This window comes from Pteropus medius, unplaced genomic scaffold, assembly GCF_902729225.1.
Source record: "Pteropus medius unplaced genomic scaffold, Ma_sr-lr_union100, whole genome shotgun sequence".
NCBI classification, from domain to species: domain Eukaryota; kingdom Metazoa; phylum Chordata; class Mammalia; order Chiroptera; family Pteropodidae; genus Pteropus; species Pteropus medius.
In genome coordinates, this window is record NW_024340696.1 from 28,529,441 (window position 1) to 28,554,683 (window position 25,243).

General features: G+C 35.2%; 1 protein-coding gene across 4 annotated transcripts in view; it reads right to left on the reverse strand.

Moving 5' to 3' along the window:
- The window catches only part of CDK19 (cyclin dependent kinase 19), a 124,425-nt gene that overhangs the window by 27,633 nt on the left and 71,549 nt on the right, over positions 1 to 25,243 (reverse strand). For 3 of the 4 annotated variants that reach the window (XM_039870382.1, XM_039870392.1, XM_039870401.1), the window contains 2 exons: positions 17,115 to 17,225; positions 15,540 to 15,680 (listed from right to left, as the gene is read on the reverse strand). The exons of the other annotated variant lie outside the window; for it this stretch is intronic. In XM_039870382.1, the coding sequence (XP_039726316.1) occupies positions 15,540 to 15,680; positions 17,115 to 17,225 (252 nt within the window). The remainder of the gene's footprint in view (positions 1 to 15,539; positions 15,681 to 17,114; positions 17,226 to 25,243) is intronic. 4 annotated transcript variants of the gene reach the window in all.

A 25,243-nucleotide genomic window follows, 5' to 3' on the forward strand; every position in this document is an offset into this window, starting at 1 on the left:
TTCAAAATTCAGGATATCTGACAGGCTCTCTACTGTCATGCTTTGTGAAGTACATAAATGTTCCAAATATTCTTTTGTATAGATCATGTACAAAGGAGATTATAATAAAGCCAAAAGCCAAGGAATGAGAATAGGCACTGTTAAGAGTAGGCTAGGAAAATATTATTTCCAACATTATTTAAGCATATTTTAAATTATCTCTGAGAAGGGTTTCTTGAGAAGGCTAACATTTGAGATGAGATCTAAAGAAAATGCAGTAATGAGCCAGCTGAAATCTAAGGGAAGAACAGTTTATGCAAAGCGAGAGCAAGTTGGAAGGCCTGAGGCAGGAGTTTGCCTATTGAACTGGAGACCATGCTAAGGAGAACGGTGGGTGTCAGGAAGAGCAGGGTGATAGGGCACTGATGATTCTAGAGAGAAACCCAAGGGAGGACTTGCTTGCTACTTTCTGCCTTTGGCACAAGTCAGATTAGTATCAGAATTGGGTAGGTACTTAAAACACCGTCTGGCTGCACTGAGAGAGTTGGTGAGGGCCACCACAAGATTTGCAGAAGGGCAAGGTCTTGGTGTTCGAAGAAGTTAGGAAAAACATTGGGGAGTCAGCAGGCTGCCTAAATGGAGAAAGAGCAAAGAGGTCAATGTGGCTGGAATCAATGTGAGAAGTGGGTAGGAGAAGCAGTGGAGAGAGGTAAGGTAAAGCAAAGGCTGAGGAGGTGATGTCATCGATCATACAGAATGACGTGAGAACATGGAAAGACTAGGTTTTACATGACTAGGATGAGCATCGTTTTGTTATCCTTCTGTCTGACTCACAATTTTTATAAGTTGTATAATATATATATATAATTTTCTGCCTAATCTCTGATAGCAGGGTTTGGAAAGACTGTCATTTTCTACGATATGTTTCAATAATGTTTGCTTTTGTATATTTTGGTATTGTTTATAATTAGAGAAATGGTAGTTGAAAAAATATAAAATAAATAATGCTGAGAGGAATAAAGGATGAAAGAACCTGTAAGGGAGCATCCATGGTAAGAAAAGAGAGAGCAGAGGGTTCTAGAAGCTAAGAGAGTTTAGAAGAGGTGATCTTCAGGTGCAACAGAATGAAAGCTGTGAAAAGGCAACTTTTGGACAATCACAAGTTTGATGACTCAGAAAAGATAATTTCTGTGCATTTACAGAAGCCAGACATAGTAAAAGAGGCTCAAATAAATGGAAAGAAATAAAGGCAGATTTTGAGTATACTTTTGAAGGCCTTACTGAGAAGGGGATCTCTGGAATATAGCAGTTTTTAAAATAGTAAAATTATTAAATAAACCATCTTAAATACCACTTACTACATAATTTGAATTTCCTAAATTTTGAGCCTAAATCCTTTAAAAATAAAGATGTAAGATAACACAAAGTATGAGATATGGGAACAAAAATTGCTTCATATAAAAAATGAAAATATACTATGAGCTGCTGAATGGGAGAACAGGAAGCTGGTCTTAGATCACTGTTAGTTAACTCTCATTAGCAATTCCTGCAGTCAATATTATGTGGAAACAGACTATGAGCACCAATATGGAATGAGGATATATACATGCAAAGAAAAGGAGATCTAGTTAGTATTGAAGTTAGTAGAGAATACCTTTGTTATAACACACTTGAAGGCTGTGGAAGCTCTAAGCGAGGGGTCTCCATGTAAGGTAAGATGAGTGGGGAGGCAGTGACATGGTTTAGGGGAGCAATGGCTACGAACTTTTTTGCACAGTCTGAGAAAAGAACCCAGAGCTTGGGCAGTATCCACAGAGAAAGGCTCCTGTAGTCAAGTTATTACCTAGAATTGCAGCGAGAGTCATTTTTAAACATGCATCCCTTAACTGAAATCACCTGTCTCTTTCAGAGCAAGTGGATAAAGTTCCAACAACCCCAGTGGATGCCTGAAACCTCGGACAGTACTGAATCCTATATACACTATGTTTTTTCCGCATTCATACCTTTATCATTCATATGATAAAGGTTAATTTTTAAATTAGGCACAATAAGAGATTAACAACAATAACTAATAACATAATAAAACAATTTTAACAATAAACTGTAATAAAAGTTATGTGAATGTGGTCTCTCTCTCTGATAACTGAGATGGCTACTAAGTAACACATGGTCAGGTAGCTATACAGCATGGACATGCTGGACAAAGGGATGATTCACATCCCAGGCAGGACGTAACAGGACATTACGAGATTTCGTCACACTACTCAAAATGGCATGCAATTTAAAACTTATGAATTATTTCTGGAATTTTTTATTTAATATTTTAGGATTGCAGCTGACCACAGGTAACTGAAACTACGGAAAGTGAAACCGTAAATGTTAAGGTCACAAGACACTTGATGTTTCAAAATGAGCTAACAAAATAAATGATATAATCACCATTAAAATGCATTTAACTTTTCAAAGTATTTTTACATAAATTTCTTCTTTCTTAATGGAAATACTCAAGGGCCTACAGTGCTAGAGAGGCAAGTCTCAGAACAACTCCATCTAATCCTCAAGATTTCACACTGAATTGTGTTTACAGATACTATACTTAATTTTCAAAAGGCTGATTTTAACAGTGATTAAGTGAAAGTATATGCTTTAAAAAAAAAGTAAAAGAAACTATAGCTCACGCACACGCACTTACACCCCCACACACAAACCCAAAAGAATCAAGAAAGAATACCAAAATTGTTCTGACCTAGTTACATCCCAATTAACACAGACTACGCTTTACTAAAACTCCTCTTCTTACTGTGAACACAAAATGCCAGCTGTGAAAGAAAGTGATAGTGCTGGGTTTGCACACTTTAGTTACCATAGAAACAGTGGAAATGGCAGGAGTTGGATGCCTCACATTTAAGTTATCAGCGATAAAATAGGAATAGACAAATCAAGGCTACAGGGTTCGTTTTAGTTAAATTGTATTTTAAAGGCAAAAGTCAGAGAAATGATCTAATAAACAATATGATTACTCAAACTATTCTTGAAATATCTGCATTTTAAGCAGAATTTGGTTATTTCTTGAATTTACATTTATATGTGCTCCAGATTTGCCTTTTCCTTTTATAGAATCAATTTTTTCCACAGGGTTAAATTTATTTCAGTTAATTGGCACATCATAAATAGAACAGCCTAAAGATACACAATTATCCATCTACATATGCTCTGCACTCCCCACCCCAGGACACTTGGAACAAAAATATGTAACCCACAAGATGACTCTTATCATCACCAATAAAGATAGAAAAACACACACACAACTGTCTACGAACCCGAATAATAGTAACGAAACAAAGCAGAATATCAGTTTCTGAACTAGTTTCTGAACAATGAACAAAACAAAGCAGAATATCAGTTTCTGACTAGTTTCTGAACAATGAATAGTGCTAGCCTAATACTAAAGGCTATAAGCATTCTTTTATTTAAATACAGAGGTGGCACAACTCTCCTCAGATATGATAAAGAAGTACATTCCCAGGAGAAAACACAGTTTGTGTTCCTTTCTCTACACTGTTTTCCATTGTTCGCCTTGAATAAATAAGATTCTATATTATAAAAGATAGAGCAAAGAACCATCTAAGAGAAAGATACGTGCATATTTTTCTTAGCAAACACAACAGTCATTTGCTAAAAGCATCAGTCTATCATAACTGTTTATCCCTTAAAATAACCTCATTAATAGTAGAGAACTTAAAAATATAAAGAATCTGATATTGTGATTGCAACCTCTTAAAAGGCAGGGAAGATATTTCTGTCATCTCTTTATGTATCTGCTAAAATCCCAGCATATAGTGTTTAATAAATAGTTGTTGAATGAATGAGCAAATGAATCAATGAATGAAAATTACCAAAAGTTGATACTCATGGTCCTTTAACAGGGAAGTTCTCAACTTAAAATAAAAAAAAAAAATTTAACTGGAGTAAACACTTACCCTAAAATATACCAAGCTCATTTCCAAATATAGATTTTTAAAAAAATCTCAATTCTAGTTTATTTCTGGGTTTCAACCGTCACTCATATGCTAATGACTCACAAATCTATACCTCTAGGTCTCCAAACTTTATATCTTAGCGATATGTTAATTGTGGAAACCAAGGGTCCTTATGATTAACTTGAGTTTTAAATTCTAGTTGTAGGAATCATATCCCTCAGAGACCTAGCCTTTTCCATCGTGTAATCAATAACCCCCAAGGCAGGAGAAGGCAGCAGCCCGGACCTGACTCATGGTCACATAGTCCCGATCTCTGGCAGGCTAAAGATAACATCTTGACCTAAATTATGTTTCGGTTCCTGAGCCCTAAAGTGGAATGACCCCCTGGCTACTTTCCCATAAGACTGGACAGAGAGATTCTGGAAAAGACCTCAGAACTGTCCTCAAGACCTGAAGAAATTATACATTACCCTTATCTCACCTGTGAAGAACCAGTAGACCTCAAGACTCAACTCCCTTGGCTACTATACTAATGATTTTCCCTCTAGGGAGCCGGGTCTTTGAGCACTAGCTTATCTGTGTCTTCAGACTTGGCGCCATTTCCTTAAATAAATCTTTACTTTCTTTGCTGCAAACTTCTGTTCGTATCTCAAATGGCTTTGATGCACACAGGCAAACGAACCAGTTGAGTTCAGTAACACAGGATGCTGCCCATCTCCACAACCACCTCAAACTCAACTTGTTCAAACTGAATTTTTACTGCTTTTCTTTCTGGTATTCCCTTCTCAGTCACTCTATCAATAAGAGCAGAAGTCTGAACATCCTGTGCTTCATCCCCCCCTCAAGTCTAATCAGTCCTCAGTTCTGATTATCTTCATTTCTAAATATTTATCTACTATCTCATCTGTTCACTATCTTGATTATCTTTGCTGTAGTTCAGGCCTTCATCTTTTCACAACCAGCTGATAACAACAGCCTGATAAAGCTGCACCCTCAAACCAGTTCTCCATATCCCTGTGTCACACACAGCCTGTCTTAAGCAAAAACCTGAACAGCTCAACTCCAACTGACCACAGGAAAAATCCACACTTCTAAACATGACAATTAAGATCCACCATAATCTGGTTCCTGCTTCTCTCTTCTGCCTCTTCTTTCACTACTTCTTGCTTTGCCCCAGTAATGTCAAAGTGACTGCAGTTTCTTACCCTATGCCTTCATTCATGCTGTCTCACCTGTCTGGAATGCTCTCCCAAACCACTTCCCCCTTTCATCTTATAAACTTCTACTTATCCTTTTAGAGTCAGCTCAGTGAGAGTCTTCCAAGAGCACCCCCATTCCAACTGGCTAGGTATTCTTCTTCTGTGCACTTAGCACCTTATGCACAGCAGATCCCTGACTATACATCAGCATTTCTTAATTATCTTATGATTATCCATTTATATGTATCTTCTCCATCATGTAATCAATCGTTGAGGGAAGGGACTATATTTTATTTATACCTGTATTCCCAGTGTCCAGCACAGTGTCTGGTATATATTAGGAGGTCAAAATATGTTTGTAAATTCTAAGTCTATAAACTAGCCTCCCCCTACAGAAATCCAGTTATAAATAAATAATCTAGTTAAAAAATGACAGGCTCCATAGATCTATTTAAGTGTCATAATTTAGGTATATTGTGGCTTAAATAGGCCTTTGTATTCAGAGAACCTAATCACTATTTAAAGAGCTGTTTCTAAGCAAAAAAAAATGCCTTCCCAGTTCAAAATTATACATCTACAAGTAGATGCAGGCTCTCTGTAAATCAGGATCAGTCTATAATATCACTATTTATTTTTATTTTTGTTTTTTTTTACAGCGGGCCTGAGCAAGAGAAGCATGGCTCAAAAGGCTCAGTCTATAATATTAAATGTTGTGGTTAATTTCATTTTGATTTAAAATGGTCTAGAGGTATCTGTAATAAGCAACTATGTTAATCAAACTTTAGTATTCACAGTAAACAATGCCTGCCAACCCAGCGCTGCATAACAGTTAACAATACACCTCTTTGTCTTTGCTTTTTAGGAGTGGTTACAGGCCTGAACAGCAGAGATAAGGTTTCCTTTTCTCTAACAAGAAGCAATAAAAAGCAGCCATTATAAAAAAACAAGACAAACACATGTATCTAGAAGGCTATTTACCTAACTAACTTCAAGGTCACTAAGAGAATATAATCGAGCTATATTCCACGTTGACCATAATGCAAGGAATAATGCTACAAAGACATTCAGATTCTATCCTGTTCATTAACGAGGACAATCCACCAGCAAGGAAGCAACACTGTAGAAAGAAGTTTTCTATTTACATTTGTGATACTCATATTCAAATCAAATAATTTAGTCTTATTATCAGGAGCAATTGAGAATGTCAGAGGTAGAAATTATCACAATGAGCCCTCTCACTTTACTCATGAAGAAACAGAGGCAAAAGACCTACAGCCTCAACCAAGTTCACTGTCCATGAACAGTGGCTGACCCAGGATTAGAGAACCCAAGTCACTTAGAGAGACACTCCAGGCCAGGATTATTAGAAGAAAAAGCACACTGGGAAAATGCACAACACTCCATTGATTTATGGCCCTTATCTCTAGGAAACTTCTATCTAGAAGTGTGCTTAAGAGAATACGATCACCCAAAATACCCATCATATATAATAATCTCTCAGTGAAATGACTCATCAGTCCTTGCAAGATCCCCTCTTCATGATGATACCATCATTCTCATAAGGGATCTTCAATCATCCTCTAGTGCTAGTCAAATAGAATTCCCCATGGTGGTAATTACCCAGGTATATACATTTGTCCAAATTTATCAATTTGGAATTAAAATGGGTACACCTTATTGTATATAAGTTATACCTCAATAAAATTAATTTAATAAAATAGTATGCCTGAATTGATTCTTCAGTTTTAAACACAGGCCTCAAAGTACGGGAGCTCCTTCTGTAGTCCTTGGTTTCTAACCAGTTCCTGCCATTGTCACCACTGTGGAATATATTTTGACTATACACTCTCTGTTACAAAAGAGACAAAAGGTCCAAAATGGAGTCGCTTGTGCTAGGCTCCTTGTTGGGAAACCAAGATTTAATACTTAACCTAACTGCAGTTTCAGCTCCCAGGAATGTAACTTTTAACCTGTCAATGTGGAATTACCTGGTCAGCACTAGTGAGGCAATCTGCCCAAAAGGCCCCTTCCGTTCTCCTTAGGAGGGCGACCTTGCCTGAAACAATGCATTCTTTGCTAATAATTTCCTTTTTTCCGCCCCTTTCCGCCTTTAAAAACCTTTCCTCTTCTACAGCAAAGCTCCTTTTTACTTGCTAGACGGGAGGGATGCGGCTCGATTCAAGAATCAATGAATAAAGCCAATTTAACCTTTAAATTTATTCAATTTAACTTTTATTTAACACCTTCTAGACTCTTAAGTTAGTTTGGCAAATAATCTTCTAGATACAGGTATTTGCCATTGCAGGCTACTAAAACTTTATGCTAAAGTCGGATCATCAAAAGAGCCCTGTCCCTGAGATGAACTTTAAGAGGCCTCATAGGCCACTGTGAGTCTAACCACATCCCCTTTGAAGTTGGCCCTCTTAGAATGCATCACCTGCCTATGGAACAGCTGGTAGAGCATTGTGTTCGAATGCAAACTGACAGATGTGCAGGACTCTGCTGAAAGTTCCAGTTACTAGACTATGGGTGCAGATGATGAAAAAACTGTCATGCCCCCCCAAAAATCATAGCCATACCTATAAAATGCTTCAATAATATCTTGTTACATGTGTAAGGTATGTGTCACAGCATCCAGAGCATTGTGAGAAACATGATCTCATCTGATCTTCACAAGGCCTTGTGTAGAGGCACAAGGACTGCACATGGATAATGACATCACCACCATCAAAGGCCATCACTGCAGATGTGAACAGCTAAGCCATAGACTATCGAGGAACAGATATAAAGAACTAGTTAGGAATCAGAGGTCATCAGCAAGAAATCTAGAGTGATTCTTTGGTATGACAAGATCTGTAACTGTCTAAAATCACCTAAAATTGCAGGTTAGAAGATAACCAAGCTATACTTTACTTTTTTTTTGTTAGCTCTACATTATGAAAGAAATTAGAAAAATTAAGTCACATTAAAATAAATACTGCATTCTGTCATCATTATTTAAGCAGAATGTTAACTTAATATATCAAATGAAAAATAAATAGAAATTCATTTGCTTAGCATGGAATTGTTAGAATTAAAACTAAGCTATTCAAATATTCGAATCACCTACTAATTTTGATCTCATCGAGCAAGTTTTTTTAAAACTTTCATATTTTTAAATATGAAGAGCTGGCAAAAATATTAGCCATATTTAAATATAAACAGGATGAAATATGCTACTTTAAAAAAAAATACCGAGAAGCATTTTCACCTATTTATAGTAGGGCTCTACTTTGTAAAGCAGAAGGGTCTAGGAAGAATATCAGGGTAAAAAAATTCTGGAGAAGAAAATGGTTTTTAAAAAAGCATCTTTGGATTGTTGATGAGATCCAGAAAGAATGTACAGAAGGGAAGTTAGGAGGAATTCAGGAACTCTGGAACTAAGACCAGGAGGTCAACAACCATATAAAGTACCTATCATTAACCTAATTTTACAAATAAGGAAACTAAAGTTTAAGGATCCAGATTAGCTATCTTAGAAATACGTATTTTTTTAAGTCTAGGATCTCAAAGTTCCCATAAGAGGTAAGCAAGGTTTAAATGTAAAGCATTATTAAAATGCTTACAAAATGCTAGCATGGTGGCTACAGCAAAATTTTAAGGGTTTCTTTGAGATATAACACATTCACCTTATCAGTTCCATTTAACACAAACAAAATTAAAAACTTGATGTAGCTCCTTGTCAGACAAGGTATGAAAAGAAGATGTGCTACACACAAAGATTACCAGACAATTCTCCAGCCACCAAGCACTTATTTTAAACAAACTATCATGATTAACAGGACAGAATTTTTTTTTTCTCAACTGAAGAGAAACGGGGCCATCTCTGACTTTCATATAGTGACGTTCCTAAAAAGTCATCAAATGCTCTCTTCGGCTAAAGGACTATAATATTTCATGCTTCTTCATGGTTCCTTTCATTGCTTGTCGGCTGTTAAAATTTAGCAACCATGGAAAACAATGTTTTGCCATCGTTAAATTTTTTTTTTTTTACATTTTTGCCTTTGTTTTACACATGAGTGAAAAAGAGAAATAAGAAAGTACTAATATTATTGATAAGCACAGGCCTCTATCTACATGATAAAGATGGAATCTCTAGGTATGTTCAAAATGAAAAATCCTAGATCTCAACTGAACACAACCTCTACATTTAAGTAGATTAAACCTGCAGGGTGAAGGAGCGGAAGGAAGAGGTGGGGAAGAGAAAAGTAAGGAACACATACTGAATTCTGGAAATAAATAATTGAAGAATATTTGTAAAAAGGAAGGGATAATTGGTACATTCTAATAATTTTAGCTCTCTAGAACCAGAACTAACTCCAACTTTTACCATCTGAGCAACTTTTTTACATGAGAAAAATTATACGAAAGGAGGGAACTCCTTGCATTTTCTTTATTATATTTCTATTAAACAAAAAGGACCATAACAAGATCCAAATATCATTTAAAAGCCTCTCAGACACTGTGGCAGGCAGCTTTGGACGTGGTTTCAAATCACCCCTAACTATGGCATACACACTCTTGCGTAACTACTCCCTTTGAGTATGGGCTGTATATTGTGACTTCCAATGAACAGAATACAGCAAAAAGTAACAGATGGCACTTCTGTGATTAACTTACAGAAGACTGTGACCTCCCTATTGCTAACACACACTCTCTTCTGCCTTCTTGTTTGCTCACCCTGAAGAAAACTACTATGTTGTGAGATGCTCTATGGCAAGGAACCAAGGAAGGCCTCCAACCAATCAGCTCATGAGGAAATGAATCCTGCCAACCACCATGTGAGTGAACTAGGGAACCGGATTCTTCCCAGTCAACCTTTTTAAAGAGACTCTAAAACAGAGGACCCAGATAAGCTGCACCTAGATTCTTGACCCACAGAACCTGTGGAATGATAAATGTTGCTTAAAGCCACTACATTATGGGTCAATTTGTTACATGCAATAGATAATAGATACACGAACTTAAAATATACATAGCCAACATGTCATAAACACCTTAGAATGCTGTTGGAAATCCAGTAAGAACTCTACTTGAACAAGTAGATGTCATAAGGAATAAAATATATCAATAAACCAAAAACTATATAATTCTGTATCAGTTACTATGACAAAATATCCCAAATCAAATATTATACATTTCTCTGTAGGTAGAATATCTATTGCATCATTTTCTTTAATCAACTGAATCATATCTGATTCTAAGTACTGGCAAGTTTTTATTATTTATTATTATTATTATTATAGACCTGTAATAAAATAAATAAGTCTTTATGTCTGTGATAGAAGTGACATTTTGAAAATCCAAAAATGTTTGGTAGACATTAATGACAAAACCCAAAAGATTACTAATATACAAAATCATTTTCTCCCTCAATTAGAGTTCACAAAATTTCCATGCACAATATCTGTAGACCATATAGTTATTTGTGCCTCTAGACTTCAGAAGACTACAAATTCATCCACTACTGTGAACAATAATTATCATTTAAAACTCAAATTAGAGTTTTGGGATGGGGCCTCCACAAATATTTTTTAAAAGACAGAGCTATGATCAGGGTCCTGGAGCATTCCTTCAAATCCTTCACTCAATAAAGATCTAGTATTGATCATGTGCTAGGTGCTGAGATACAAAAATGAAAAAGAGATAGTTTATAGTTTGGGTTACGTCACTGATCCAGTAGTAATATTCTATAACTAAGGAGCCATAAATCTACTTAACAATGTTATCATTTAGCCAGCATTTCTCTACCTCTGCTAAAGAAAAATGTGCAATTGCAGATGTTTTGTTGAAATTCAATTCAAGTAGCTTATGAGCAGAAACAACATGCCAATGCTAGGAATACAAAATTAATGAGATATGATCCTTGCTCTCAAGAAGCCCATAATTTTGAAAAAGAGATAAACTAAATCTTGGCATTCATCCAACCTACCAGAATAGTAGTCCCATAAAAATGAGTCATCCTATATTTCATCTTCTTACTGTTAGCTACATCCTGCTATAAAATTAAAATACATCTTTTCCCCCTTAGTGTTTACAAGTTCCAAATATTTATAGACTTCTCTACTTCACTGTCTCTCTACCAAGATGAATATATTCAGCTCCTTTTCTCTTTTCCTTTTAAAAGAATTCCTCAATATAAGTAATCTTTTTGGTAACTTTAAATTGTCTATTTCTGTATTAAATTCTAGGATCCAAATGACATAATAAAATACTGTTCCAGATATGAAATTGATCACAATGAAAAACACCAACCTCTTTGATGATGTAACACTTCTGATTCTGTAATGTGTGTGAAGTCCATAACACTCATTTTACTTTTTAAATTTAGGGGTTTAAACTATTATATCGAAAATTTATATTCATTCTAACATCTTTAATTGAATGGATTTTCCAGGTTTCTCACATCAAATGAAAATTTAGAGATGATACATACTCTGAAATAATTGTGACTAACAAATAGTGTAAAACTAGATTTCTTACAGTAATTGGAAATGAAGGATTTTTAAAAAATTACTCGACTAAAATTGCAACTCTACTCTTAAGCTCACAGACAAAAAAATAATTTTTCAAATGTCTCCATCATGTTCTTTTTAACACCATTATTCGTATTTGATATACTTGAGATTTCTATAGCTACTACACAAAATATCTACAAAGTAAACATACAGTTTAAATCTTCTACTTCTGAAAATACTTTGGCAAAACCATGAAAATATGGTCCAGATATCAGGACTCACGATGAACAAAAAGAATCTAGTCTGTGACTAGATTCCTATTGGATCAAGGTTTCAACTCTTATTAGAGTTTCTTACTTAAGGAGTAAAGGCATTTGGTGAATGTGTGGGTAAAATATAAACAAGTGCTATACTAGGTCAGAACCACATTCAGAACATATTTTTGACACCGTGCTCATGTTATGGATGAGGTAATAACAATCAGTGGTGGTTTCTTTAGTGGGGAAAAAAAATTCATCCAAGAAAAATAACTCAATTCTGTTGCTCAAACGTTTAGTACTTAAAAACAAACAAATCCCTAGCCTGATATTTAGGGCCTTCCTCAATCAGACTCCAACCCATATATGTACAGACACAGTAAGAAGTCTTAAGACAGAAGAAATTCTCACAAATATAGTGGACAATTTGGTGACGGACAGAGGGGAGAGGGGTTGGGAGGCTGGGAGAATGGGGTGAAGGGTTAAAGAAGTACAAATTAGTAGTTGATAGTTGGGCATGGGGAGCATGGAAGAGGGAATGCAGTTAGCATTAGTACGATGGCTAAGTGGAGGGCCAGGGGAGGGAGGTAGCAATAGGGAGGATCGTTTTGTGAACTATATAAATGTCCAACCAATGTACTGTATACTTGAAACTAATTAAAATAAATACATGTATTTAAAAAAAAAAAGAAAGAAAGAAAGAAATTAAGGCCGCTGAGGAAGGTCTAAGGTGGGCTCGAAGGGAAAGACATTGTTGACAAAGAGACAAGAGGCTATTACCACACTACGACAAAGAGATAATAAAAGGCCTAAACTAGGACTGAGGCACTAGGGATGAAATTAGATGAACAAAAAGAGATATTTTACAGGTGAAACTGAAAGGTCTATGCAAGTTCTGGATGTAGAGTGCAAGGGCCTGTAAGGGGTAATAGACATTTCTAAGCTAGAAGGAAGGTGGTGCCGTAACCAAAATAGAGGACACTAAAGCAACAGCAAGCTTGCATGGGAGAAAACTGAGTCCTTGTCATAATGGGTTTTAGTACCAGGGAACATTCAAATAAAATGTGTTAATCTATGCTATTTAGAACAAAATACAGGCATATTTCACTTTGTGCTTTGCTTTATTGCACTTTGCACATATTGCGTTATTTACGCACAGGTTTGTGGCAACCCTGCGGCAAGAAAGTCTGTTGGCGCCATTTTCCCAACAGCATTTGTCACTTTGTGTCTCTGTGTCACATTTTGGTAATTCTCACATTATTTCAAACTTTTTCATTATTATTATATTTGTTATGGCGATCTGTGATCTTTGATGTTATTATTGTGATTGTTTTGGGGCGCCACAAACCACACCCACATAAAACGGCGAACTTAATGGACAAATGTGTGTGTTATGACGGCTCCACTGACTGGCCATTCTCTTCCCCCAATCTTTCTTCCTCTCCTCTGGCCTCCCCATTCCCCGAGACACAACAATGTTGAAGTTAGGCCAATTAATAACTTACAATGGCCTCCAACTGTTCAAGTAAAAGAGTCGCACATCTCTCACTTTAAATCAAAAGCCAGAAATGATTAAGCGTAGTGAGGAAGGCATGTCAAAAGCTGAAATATGTCGTAAGGCAGGCCTCTTGCACTGAACAGCCAAGTTGTGGTGGAAGTAACCACAGATGTGGTAGAAACAGCAAGAAAACTAGAATTAGAAGTGGAGCCTGAAGATATGACTGAATTGCTACAATCTCATGATAAAACTTTAATGGATGAGGAGTTGCTTTTTATGGATGAGCAAAGGAAGTGGTTTCCTGAGATGGATTCTACTCCTGCTGAAGATGCTGCGAAGATTGCTGAAATGACAACAAAAGATTTAGAATATTATACAAACTTAGTCAATGAAGTGGCTGTAAGGTTTGAGAGGGCTGACTCCACTTTTGAAAGAAGTTCTACTGTGAGTAAAAGGCGATCAAACAGCATCACATGCTACAGAAAAATCATTTGTGAAAGGAAGAATCAGTCAATCTGGCAAACTTAATTGTTGTCTTATTTTAAGAAACTGCCACAGCCACCCCAGCCATCAGCAACCACCACCCTTTATCAGTCAGCAGTCATCCACACTGAGGCAATACCTTTAGCAAACAGATTAGGCCTTTCTGAGGGCTCAGATGATGAACAACACTTTTGGCAATAAAGTATTTTTAAATTAAGGTAGGTATACTTTTTAGACATAATGCTACCGCACACTTAATAGTCTACAGTATAGTGTAAACATAACTTTATATGCACTGGGAAACCAAAAACGGTCATGTGACTCGCTTTATTGCGACATTTACTTTATTGCAGTGGTCAGGAACCAAACCCGCAATGTCTCCAAGGTATGCCTGTATACAATTTTGTGGAAAAAACAGTGAGGTGTTGAAATTAGTTAATCTTCAATAAAAGATTCTGATCAATGATTCAAACACGATAGTGACCTCAAAAATATAACTCACATAGGTTACATAAAGTACATAGCAAATTTAAATCTAGAACCATTTATGTAGGTTTTGATTTAGAACAACCTCATGCACTCCAGACTCATTTAAAAAGTGCTGATTCATGGTTAGTAGGAAAGTGGACAGGTGACAGTCTTTCAGAACCTTACAGTTTAAAATTATGAGATGAAATGCTTCTGTTGAAATGGTATCTGCATCTTTGCAGTCGTTGTCATTTGGTCCCAATTTAACTTCAATTCCACATATAGCAAGATGGTCAGTCAGATGAACAGGCCTGACTGACAAAGGAGCAAGGGGGACTAACTAGATATCCTTGTGTATTCAGTCCTTTCTATAAAAAATACTTATCCTCAATTAGTTAAACTGAATCAACCTAGATTTAGCCCTATCATATCCCTAAAATCTCCAAAATCCTAAGAAATAAATGATCATGAAACTGCTCTTATTGGTAGGAAAATAAAACTTCCAATTATAAATTCATAAATATTACAGCTATTCAGTATCTGTATCTTCTTAAGAACAAACAAATCTCACTGATAGAAACTAAAATGGCAATAATGCAAAGATGAATAGCATGTAATTTGACATTAGCACATGTTTGTTATGTGTGTACTGAATAAAAAAGTAAAATCAAACATTTGAATGTTGGCTAATTTGCCTAATAAGTATATTCCACCTGTTAGATTTAGTCATTTATTTATTATTAATACTGATAACATTCTATTTACAGGATGAAATGTCATTATTTCTGTTTAGCTCTTAAGAGAAAAAAACAATGAGAACTCAGTCTTTAGTCATTAATGTTTTTACTTATGATGAGCAATAATACAAAAAACAAAATGGACTGAAAGGTACTTGTTTCACATGACTATCCCATTAAGGTTATAGCAATCACTTGTTGAAAACCACCCTGACAATTTACAGCTATGCATAAATATAATGGAAGAATATACACCAAATGTTAATAACTAATCTTTTGATATTAGGTTTACGGGTGATTTTGATTCTCTTCTTTTATGCTATGCATATTTTCAAAATATTCTGTAATTAATGTTTATCACAGTTGTACCAAGAAAAAAGATATCTTTTAAAAGAAAGGATGAAAAACACATATGGATTAATTTAAAGGAAACATACTTACCAGATCTCTGTGAAGCACCCAGTTTGCATGGAGGTAATGGATACCATCAAGAATCTGGTAAAGTAATGATTTAACCATAGATCTTGGCAACTGCATGGGCTTTTTATTTGCTTTTGATGCACGGTGAAACTTAATAATATGCTAAAAATTAAAAAAAAAATACTATAATAATACATAGTCTTTGTCTATGTCAATAATACATAATCAAGGCTCCAATTTATTCTCTATATTTTAAAATCACTTATTAAAGGCCATTAATTGACACAAAGAAAAATGATTTGAATAACAAGGCCAACCAAAACAGAACCTATATTGGGAGTGAATGTGACAGTTTTAATGTGGGTATAACGAGTTGCCAAAACCATTAAGATTTTCATTAAATAGGACCAAAAGGTAAAAAGGGTTGATATTTAAAAGCCAAACTAAAAATAGTACTAGTTATATTCTCTACTGACAAAATAAAAGAATTTTTTAAAAAAGAAAAAACTATAAATTTTCACTATTCTATAAAAAGTTAGTACTTAGTACATTGGGTAACATCGCTGACTATGTCTATATTTGAATTATTGGGAAGTTCCACCTTCTTTTGGCACAGAATAAAATTAGGATATATTCCTAGTGTTAATATTCAATAGGAAATCACTAGAAAGGAGGAAAGAAAAATGGGGACTTCAGTCCTATTAAAATAAATACGACTGAATCACCATATTCAACTTTTTATGTCAAAATGTCATATTGTGGATTGTAAAAGTATTATAATAAAAGGAAAAATATTCTACCTGCCTCCCATACTCCCATCTCTACCCCATCCATATCCAAAACATGCCAAAATGGGTACTGAATATTCATGAAAAGAATGAAGAAAAACATACGAGAGGTTCTTGTCAACATCTGCTGTAAAGGCGTAAATTCTAAAAGTTCCTTCAAGACCTACAAGTCTGTTCAAGTCATTCCTAAACCGATTTGTAATTTATACAGATGATAAACCACTCTACATTAAATCAAAATTTCACTGTCCAAAATTTGAACTTATCACCAAGTTCGAATTCACTTTTAACAACTCCTCAGATAAAAATGTGTAAATGCCCTGATTCCTAACTTTAAAAGTATGGAATTAGAATTTTTGGCTTCTATTAATTGATTAAAACATCCTTAATATTTGTAAAATCATACAGATACTTCTATTTGGTAGAGTTAGTTTCGAATAGAAAAATGTTGCAAGAGATTGACCTTAATTTAGAAAGAGCGACTATGCACAAGTACTGGTTCCATGTGTACCACAACAGAAAGTAATTTTCACTACACATATTGGTAAACTTGCATAAAATTACAAGCTCCCGCTCATTAACATTTTATGAAGTAAAATTTCTGATTATAAATACTATCTTCTCAGTAAAATAAGATAATGTTCGCTGCTCAAATTCTTTTAAATCTTCATTTACGTTTATTATATTTGTTTTGAACTACAATCAACAGAGCAAGTTTTCTTTTATGTGAATTAGCAATATGTAGTGCACATATGTATTTCTCCACTCCTACATAAAACAGTTCTAAAAATAGTGAGTTTAGACTTACCCACAAGTCATGTTCTGCATAGTCAAACAGCAGCCATACCTTCCTGTCACTGTGAGAAAGGAACACCTTCTGCAATGCGATCACATTAGGGTGCTTCAATTCTCGCAAAAGCTGAATGCAAGAGGAAGAGAGGGGTCACTATTCCGTTAACAAGTAGGGGAGAATAATGAATTTCCTGTAACTTCGAAATGAAATTTTTGCACATTTAGATAGTCCTGATAAGAAAAAGAAAATGCTACCCAAAATACCATCTTTCTGATTCTTTTTCTACATGTATGTGTGTTTAAAATGAAATCATTTTAAATGATAAAATGTAAAATGGTAAACAAAAGTAGATATATTCCTAAATAATTAAATACACTTTAGTATGTGTGTATTTTTTTTTTTACCAGAGGAAAAGCTTCTTGAGAGGCCAGAATCATGTATTAGTATTGTTTATATCCACCCTACCACACTCTATACTCAATAAATATTTGACAAAAGAAGGAAAGATATTTAACAATCCCTACACTTATCCATGCCTAGAGCGTGTGGTTGAGGTTTTTTAGAAGAATAGTGAGTATAAAGGAATTACTGTCATATCTACTGATAAAAATTGGTGTGGATAAGAGGTCCTATAAATAGAAAAAAGAAATAGGCCTTCACAAAGTGGAAGCGTCAAGCTGGACTTTGATAATAAGGACAGACAGACTAAAACAGCAAGTGAAAACAGCATTGGCACATAACAGGCAGTTGCCTGATAAAATATTTAGCAACAATAACATTAGCTGTTCAAGGTGAAAGCGTGATAAATAGGCCTGCCTCCAGTTGTCCTTAACCAGGGTTCAGATTTAATAGGTAGAGAAAAACTTACTCAATTTGATAAATATATTGAATGCCTTTTAAATGTAAAGCTCTGTAGAAGATTCAAAAAGGGAGAGGGAACAAAACTATTGAATACTTTCTATGTGTAAGCTAATTGTATATGTTTTTCTTTCTTTCAATCCTTATAACAACCCTATGATGCACACAGAGTCCGAGGTTCAGTGGAATAAAAATTACTTGACCAAAATCAAATAGGTTTAGATTTAAATAGATCTGCCTGATTCCAAAGTCCATGCTTCTTCCACTATTGCCAGAAGGCCTTATCGTCAACTCCAAGTGCAGTGTAGTGAAGAAGACAGACAAACAGATCCATGAGGCGGAGAAAAATAAAGTGCTTACCCATGCTGGTAACGTTAAATAAGTAAAGCATACTTTGAGCGCCTGTGCTGGAATCATGTAAAAACAATCATCTGAACTCCATCTCAGGGAACTTTTACAGACTATTCCCCGGTTGCCTAATTCTTTACTACTTTCAATGATAGATTTCCTAAGTCCTCATTTCTCTCAATTTGACTCTGTACCTCAGCTCTCTCTCTTAACAACCGTGCTAGAAGGTGGTCTACCAGGTATAATTTGGGCACGATTCCCAAATATGACTCCCTGGGTTCTCTCTCCAACCCACATGCCCTGTAACACAGTTAAGAGGTAAGAGCTAGGATGGGCTAGGCTGCCCGTAGCCAGCCTTCCACTTTTCACAGCCTGCCTCAGCATTTTATCTGTATTTCTTGTGGATCTAAGTGGGAAAGGAGAAGCTGGAAGGGAAATGACCAAGGAAGACATAAGAGTCCTACTCCCTTGGTGAGGAGGGAGAGAAGGGGGCTAGATTAGGTGGGTACGCAGTTATCGGCTGCTATCTCTGTTCTCACTGCCTAAGAAATGATAAACAACCCTACTTCTTGCTTCAGATGCAAATGTTATACATATGTTCCTAATTAATGACCAGAGAGCGTGGCATTTTGGAGGAATGCAGAGCTATAACCAGTTTCCTGCTTTTGAATATTTTAGGCTCCTAGACTCAGCAGAGTAGTGTTTAATGACCCCACTTGCCATGGCCAACCTTCTAGTCCTTGGACCCCAGGTCTCACTCCAGGCACAATGACTTGTCTCCCTCTCTTTCTGACTCTTTGGTACTGATGAACTTAGAGAGTTGGCCTTTATTAAGTCTCCATCTCAAATATGTTCTCTTTGCCGCTTGCAATAAAAAGGAGGTGAAACCTCTGCATCTAAACCAGGCTACTGAAACACCAAACAGCACAGACCTTTGACACCTGGACCCTCATTTATCTGAGAAAGGGGATGTCACATGCAGCAATATGTAATCAATACCTCTCAGAAATTATGTTTTCTAGAACTACGAACTATTGATCTCTCTACAATGAATCTACTTTAAGTCCCATGTTTAAACATTATTTTGAATAGGTAATACATTTACATGATTCAAAAATCAAAAGTAAATACAAGGATATAGACTGAGACACCCCATTAACACTCCTGCCCCCAGTGATTTCAATCCCTCGTGCCTCCTAAAAATAAATTTTATTAGTTGCTTGTTAATCCTTCCTGTGTTTCTTTATGCAAATAAAAGCAAATGTGAATATATACTTTTATCTGCTCTTAATTGCACAAAAGATAGCACTTTACTTTTTTTCTTTTTTACTTTATCTTGAAATCTCTTAGTATCAGTACAATATTAGTACTATATAGAAACCTTATTATTTTTTTTTTTACAGCTGCATGGGATTTCTAGGTCACCTTTTTTTATTGCGGTAAATAAACATAACATAAAATTTACCATTTTAGCCATTTTTAAGTATCCAGTCCAGTAGCATTAAGTACATTAACACTGTCATGCAACAATGGCCACTGTCCTTTCTCTAGAACTTCATCTCAGACTGAAACTCTGTACCTCGAACATCTCCCCATTCTCGGCTATTCTACTTTCTGTCTCTAAAAATTCGACTATTACAGGTAACTGATATAAGTGGAATCATACAATTTTTGTCCTTTTGTGTCTGGCTTCTTTCACATAACATGCCTTCGAGATTCATTCATGCTATAGCATGTGTCAGAATTTCCTCCTTTTTTAAGGCAAAATAATATTCCATTGTTATGTACATATTACATTTGCTTATCCATTCATCCCTTCCATCATCCCATGGACACTGGGGTTGATTCTGCCTTTTGGCTATTATGAATAATACTGCCTCAAACACTGATGTACAAATATCTGTTTGAGTTCTTGCTTTTAATTCCTTTATATACCCAGAAGTGGAATTGTTAGATCCTACGGTAATTCTAAGTTTAATTTTTTGAGAAAATACCATATAGATTATCTTTTAATGTAATATACAAGAGGGAAGACTATAAAGTTTGCAACTGCATGCATTTAGTAGAAATTTTTCCCTCATTCCCGAATCTGCATTTGCTAGAACAGCAACATGCACTTTCCATTACTGCATACCTTTATAACTTTTCTAGCCTAAGGGTATCTAAATATCAATGTAAGGCAGATGAGGACCAAAAAACTAGCAAAACAATGTTATCTATGTCTATTTTGTTCCTTCTTCTAATTCATCTGACATGCTACAGCCAGAGTGGTGTTTCAAAAACACAAAACTGATCATGGTCACTAGGGTTCCCTTGTTATCTGATTGAGGAAGTAAAGCAAGAGATAAGGGAAAAGCCAAAAATGAGGAGCCTTGTAAGTAAACCATGCAGCAGTGTTGCCAGCAGGGTTCCCTAATATCACTAGAAACGTGTTCATTTTATAACTATATCACAGTCGTAATTTTACCTTGTTTGAAAATTATTCTTTAATACTCATTTTGCGGAAATATCTCACTTGCACTAACATGAAGCTGCTATAACCTTTATCCTACTGAGTGTGAACATTCTACTTTTATGCAAAAGAAATATTAATAGGTTTGATTACTACTTCAGATCCCTCCTGGGTGCTTGGAAATATATAATATATATACCACATACTAGTTTTCTAAAATTTTAAAAAATGTTGAATCCAAAACACATCAGTTCCCAAGGCTTCGTTTAAAGAATTGTGGACCTAGGTATTATTTACTGTATTTTGTTTAAGTTTGATGAAGGCAAAGTTTTAAAGTGGTACTTAGTACACAGTAAGCACTCAATAACCATTTGTCAAAAGAATTAAATCTACTAAACATACCTGGTTCTTACAAAAATAAATCAGTAAATAGCTTGGAATATTATAAAACTTTGCTATCTTTTCAAAAGGTGTTTTGAATATTTTTGCTGTTAATAAATTAAATAGACTATGTCTAAAATAGTTATTCTAAGGACACTAACTTTCCACAAGCTATAGTTACTTTAGGCTTAAAAATGAAGTTTTCTCAACTGGTACTCACTCCGCTAGAAGTATAAGATTGCTGGCTTGATGTAAAGAGCAGAAACATAGCTCTTAATAGTGTAGGGTGAGCTTTTTATTTAACCTGGTGTAGAACTCAAGAAGCAAAAGGGTACTATGAGGGTGTTTCCTGAAAGGGTTGTGAATCCAATAAATACAATAAAATCCTAAAGAAAATGATACATAAGAAAATGGGTTAAAGGGGGACACACCTGAGTAACTAAAGTAGAGATTAATCTAATCACTGGTACCTTTAAGACTGATATACTAATAAAACGCTAGGCCCTAACAAATGCCACACAAAAGTGTATTCTTTACCCTACTTACTAAAACAAACAAATGGAAAGGTAAATTTCTTTACCACTATTTACTAAAGAAACAAATAAAAACAGTAAACAATGTAAATGTCCAATAATAAATAATTATTGGTATATCCACATATTGTAGCCTCAAATATATATATGCCAAGTTTTTAAACATGAGAAAAGATAAGCTATACTATTGTGATGTAATAGTAAAAGGCTACAAAATATAAATGTTTATAAAACAGGAAACATACCAAAACATTAATATAGTTATCTCTGTGTGGTGGAATTACACGTGACTTTTATTTCTTTCTGTTTTTCTATTTTACAAATTTTCTACAATGAGTATTACTCTTATAATTTACACACTCACACACACCAAAAAACAGTCCTTTCTCTACAGAAATCCACCTGCTGAGATAAGATACTATTGCACTATCACAGCTTCTTAGGCAGTTGATATGAAAGAGATACAAAGAAAGGAGATGGTCATGCTGAGACTTTCCTTGATTGTACCGATGGACTTTAATCTCTTGTCACATAAACATTTGTTCAACATGACATCATGCAACTACAAATATGTTTTAATCACATCCAAACAAGAGTTAAGTATAGTATGATTTTCCTTTGAAAATCTCACACTGAATGATAACATGTCTTGTGCCAGATACTGAATACTAACATGATCCCAAAGGAGCCTAAGGAAGAATGTGCAATAGAGATGTCAAGATTTTACCCTTCAAGGGCATATAGTGATTATAAAGTATCTACTTACTGCTGTCCTAACATATAACAATCTAAAGTTACAATCCTAAACTTTTTTCTCTAAAGCATTATTTAGGATCTTGACTCAATCTGGGAAGCCTTGTGTAGATTAACAAATACAGAATGCATTTGTATTTTTATCCACACATGTGTCTTCCCCTTTTCTCTCCACTTTCTGTTCTCCAAGTCTCTGGTGCCCCCATGGGTTCCAGATTCCTTTTTCAAGTTATCTGAATGGAAAGAGTCCTCTTACACTTCAATAACTCGCTTATCTCAAAGTAAATCCAATTTTCTGTTTTTATTTGATCTGTTATAAGTAACAGCATGATCCACTTGACCACTGAACTTTCCCCTTGATGAGAATGGCTTTATTTGAGAAAGCACGAAGTGTATCATTTTTTTAAATGTATGACCATCCTCCCCACCCACCCCTCCACCCCACAAAAAAGGAAGATAAACAAAGCAGTGTATTTTATGGCAAACAGAAGCTTCACCTAACTTCAAAATGCCCCAGTATTCCTAAAGTGAAATTTAAGAATTAGCATTTTGAAACCTGACACTTTCACACCTGTGACAAGCCTTTTGGAAGCTAGCCTAGATGTATTATAACCTTCCGGCAGGTGGCACTCATACCTTAAAAAGGGTCTATGAAACGGTAACCCAGCTTTGGTTGGAGGTGGCCTTAAATATTTTGCTTTTACTTTAATGACACTGCTTAGGTACTGGTCTTAAGTTTCAGGCAGGTCTGTGTTCCCCATTGCCACTAAGTAGAAGTAACAGGTTACAGAATTCAGAGACCTGAATTTGAGTCCTGACTTAAGAGCTGTATGACTTAAAGCATGTTGCTCAACCCCTCTTGGGCCTCACAGAAGAATAAAAATATGTACTGCCAAACAAAACATACACACAGTTTCTGTAAGGATTCAGTGAATGTAAGTACATTAACTATATAATACAATGCTTAGAACATATTAAGTATTATGTTCTAATTAAGTAATTAAGAGTTATTACTCTTATAACCATCATATGCAAGAATGTTATGAGAACTATACGACATGATATATGTAGAATGTCTGATATACTATAAATTCTCAATAAACAACAGCTGTTTTTGTTGTTGTACTTAGATGAAAAAGGCTAACCACTCCTCCAGGCAGTCAGAGATACTTGTTACAAAGACAGGCTGTGATAGGGAATACCATAGCATTTCCTCACCAAAATGCCCGAAACAATCCTTCAGTACAGTCTATAATAATACTATGGCTATATCAAACTTATTTTCCTTTCCATTTTGCATCAATCTGGTTTCCTTTTCTCTGTGACTTCAAATACTATATGTACTTGGGCTGGGAGAGAGATCTGAAACCAAATAAGGTCTGAAATAAATAAGTTTACTTACCCTATGATAGTGTATATGTTTTTTTAAGTATGAATACTTAATCTTTTATGTAACATATTCCATGAGAAAACTATATATACTTTTTATAAATCAATGGAACTCTGAATATACAAAGTTTAAATATGAAAAATGAAAGATGCGAATCAAAATAAAGAGTTTACAAAGTTAAACCTATATCACCTGGAATTCTCAGGGGCATTCTGATTCTTTGAGGGGTAATCAGAAAATCTTTTGTTTCAAAGCTCCTTGCTGAAAACTTTCCCTACCTTCACAATTATCAAAACTAAATTTGTCTTTAATGCCTTGGGGTTTCGATAAATAAACTCCTAACAAGTGTTTATGTCCTTCTCATTTATCTTTTTTTCTCCTTGAAGTAAAATGAAAGGGGAAAAAAAAACTAATTTAAAACTCCTTATTTAGATCCTGGCTTAAAAAAAAAAGATTGTCTTATTTTCCAGAATTCTGTCTCTAGTCTTCTTTTCCTTCTCTATTCTTCAGTCTCTCTTGACCTCTTACCCATGTGTCTAAGTTTAGCTACTATTTCTATGGAGAATCTCAAATCCCAATCTCTAGCCCTAATCTCTATCCTAAACCCTGACATCAATTTCCAACTATGCATATGCATGTCCACATGGAAATCCCACTGTCCCTCAGAATTCACAGATCTAAAACTGATCATCACTTGCCCACCTCTATGTCAGTGTGTCCACTATTCCTGAAATTACACCAGTATTTCCCAATCACCAACAAAAGCTCAAAACCTTATAATCAATCAGTGTTCAGTCACTGAACATGTGCTACGTGCTCTGCCTTTTAAAATACCACTCATGAATTCTCACCTTGATCATTAAAATAAAACTTTAACTAGTATTTACACATACGCTCTTCTCTCTGCCTGGAAAGAGCTTCTCTATCCTCTTTGCCTAATTAATGCTTACTTGCTTTGTAGAAAGGACTTTAAAAAGGACAATTTATCACTGCTTCTAAGAAGCCTTCCCTGAAACTCCTAGTCAGAAGTGGGTGTATCTCGTTTTTCCACCCATACTGTAGTTCTCTTAACCACTAATAAATAAAATTGTAATATAGTCTAATTATCTATCTTCCCTAACAGATTGTAAGGTTTTAGAGTGCTAGAACTATGTCTTCCATCTCCACATTTCCATTGTCTTATACAAGCCAGACCACATGGTGTGTGTTCAACAAATGCTGACTGAATTAATGAGTGTGATAATCTATCTCCTATCTCTTCTAATTCATACTATATTGACATCAGAATATCTTCCTAAAACAGAAAGTCTGATAATGTTAGCTCTCCCATTCCAAAATCTTAAATGACTTCAAGGTTAAAATCCCTAAACAGAACATTCAAAACCATCCACCCAAAGGCTAAATCCATTTTTTCCTGCTTTTTTTTTTT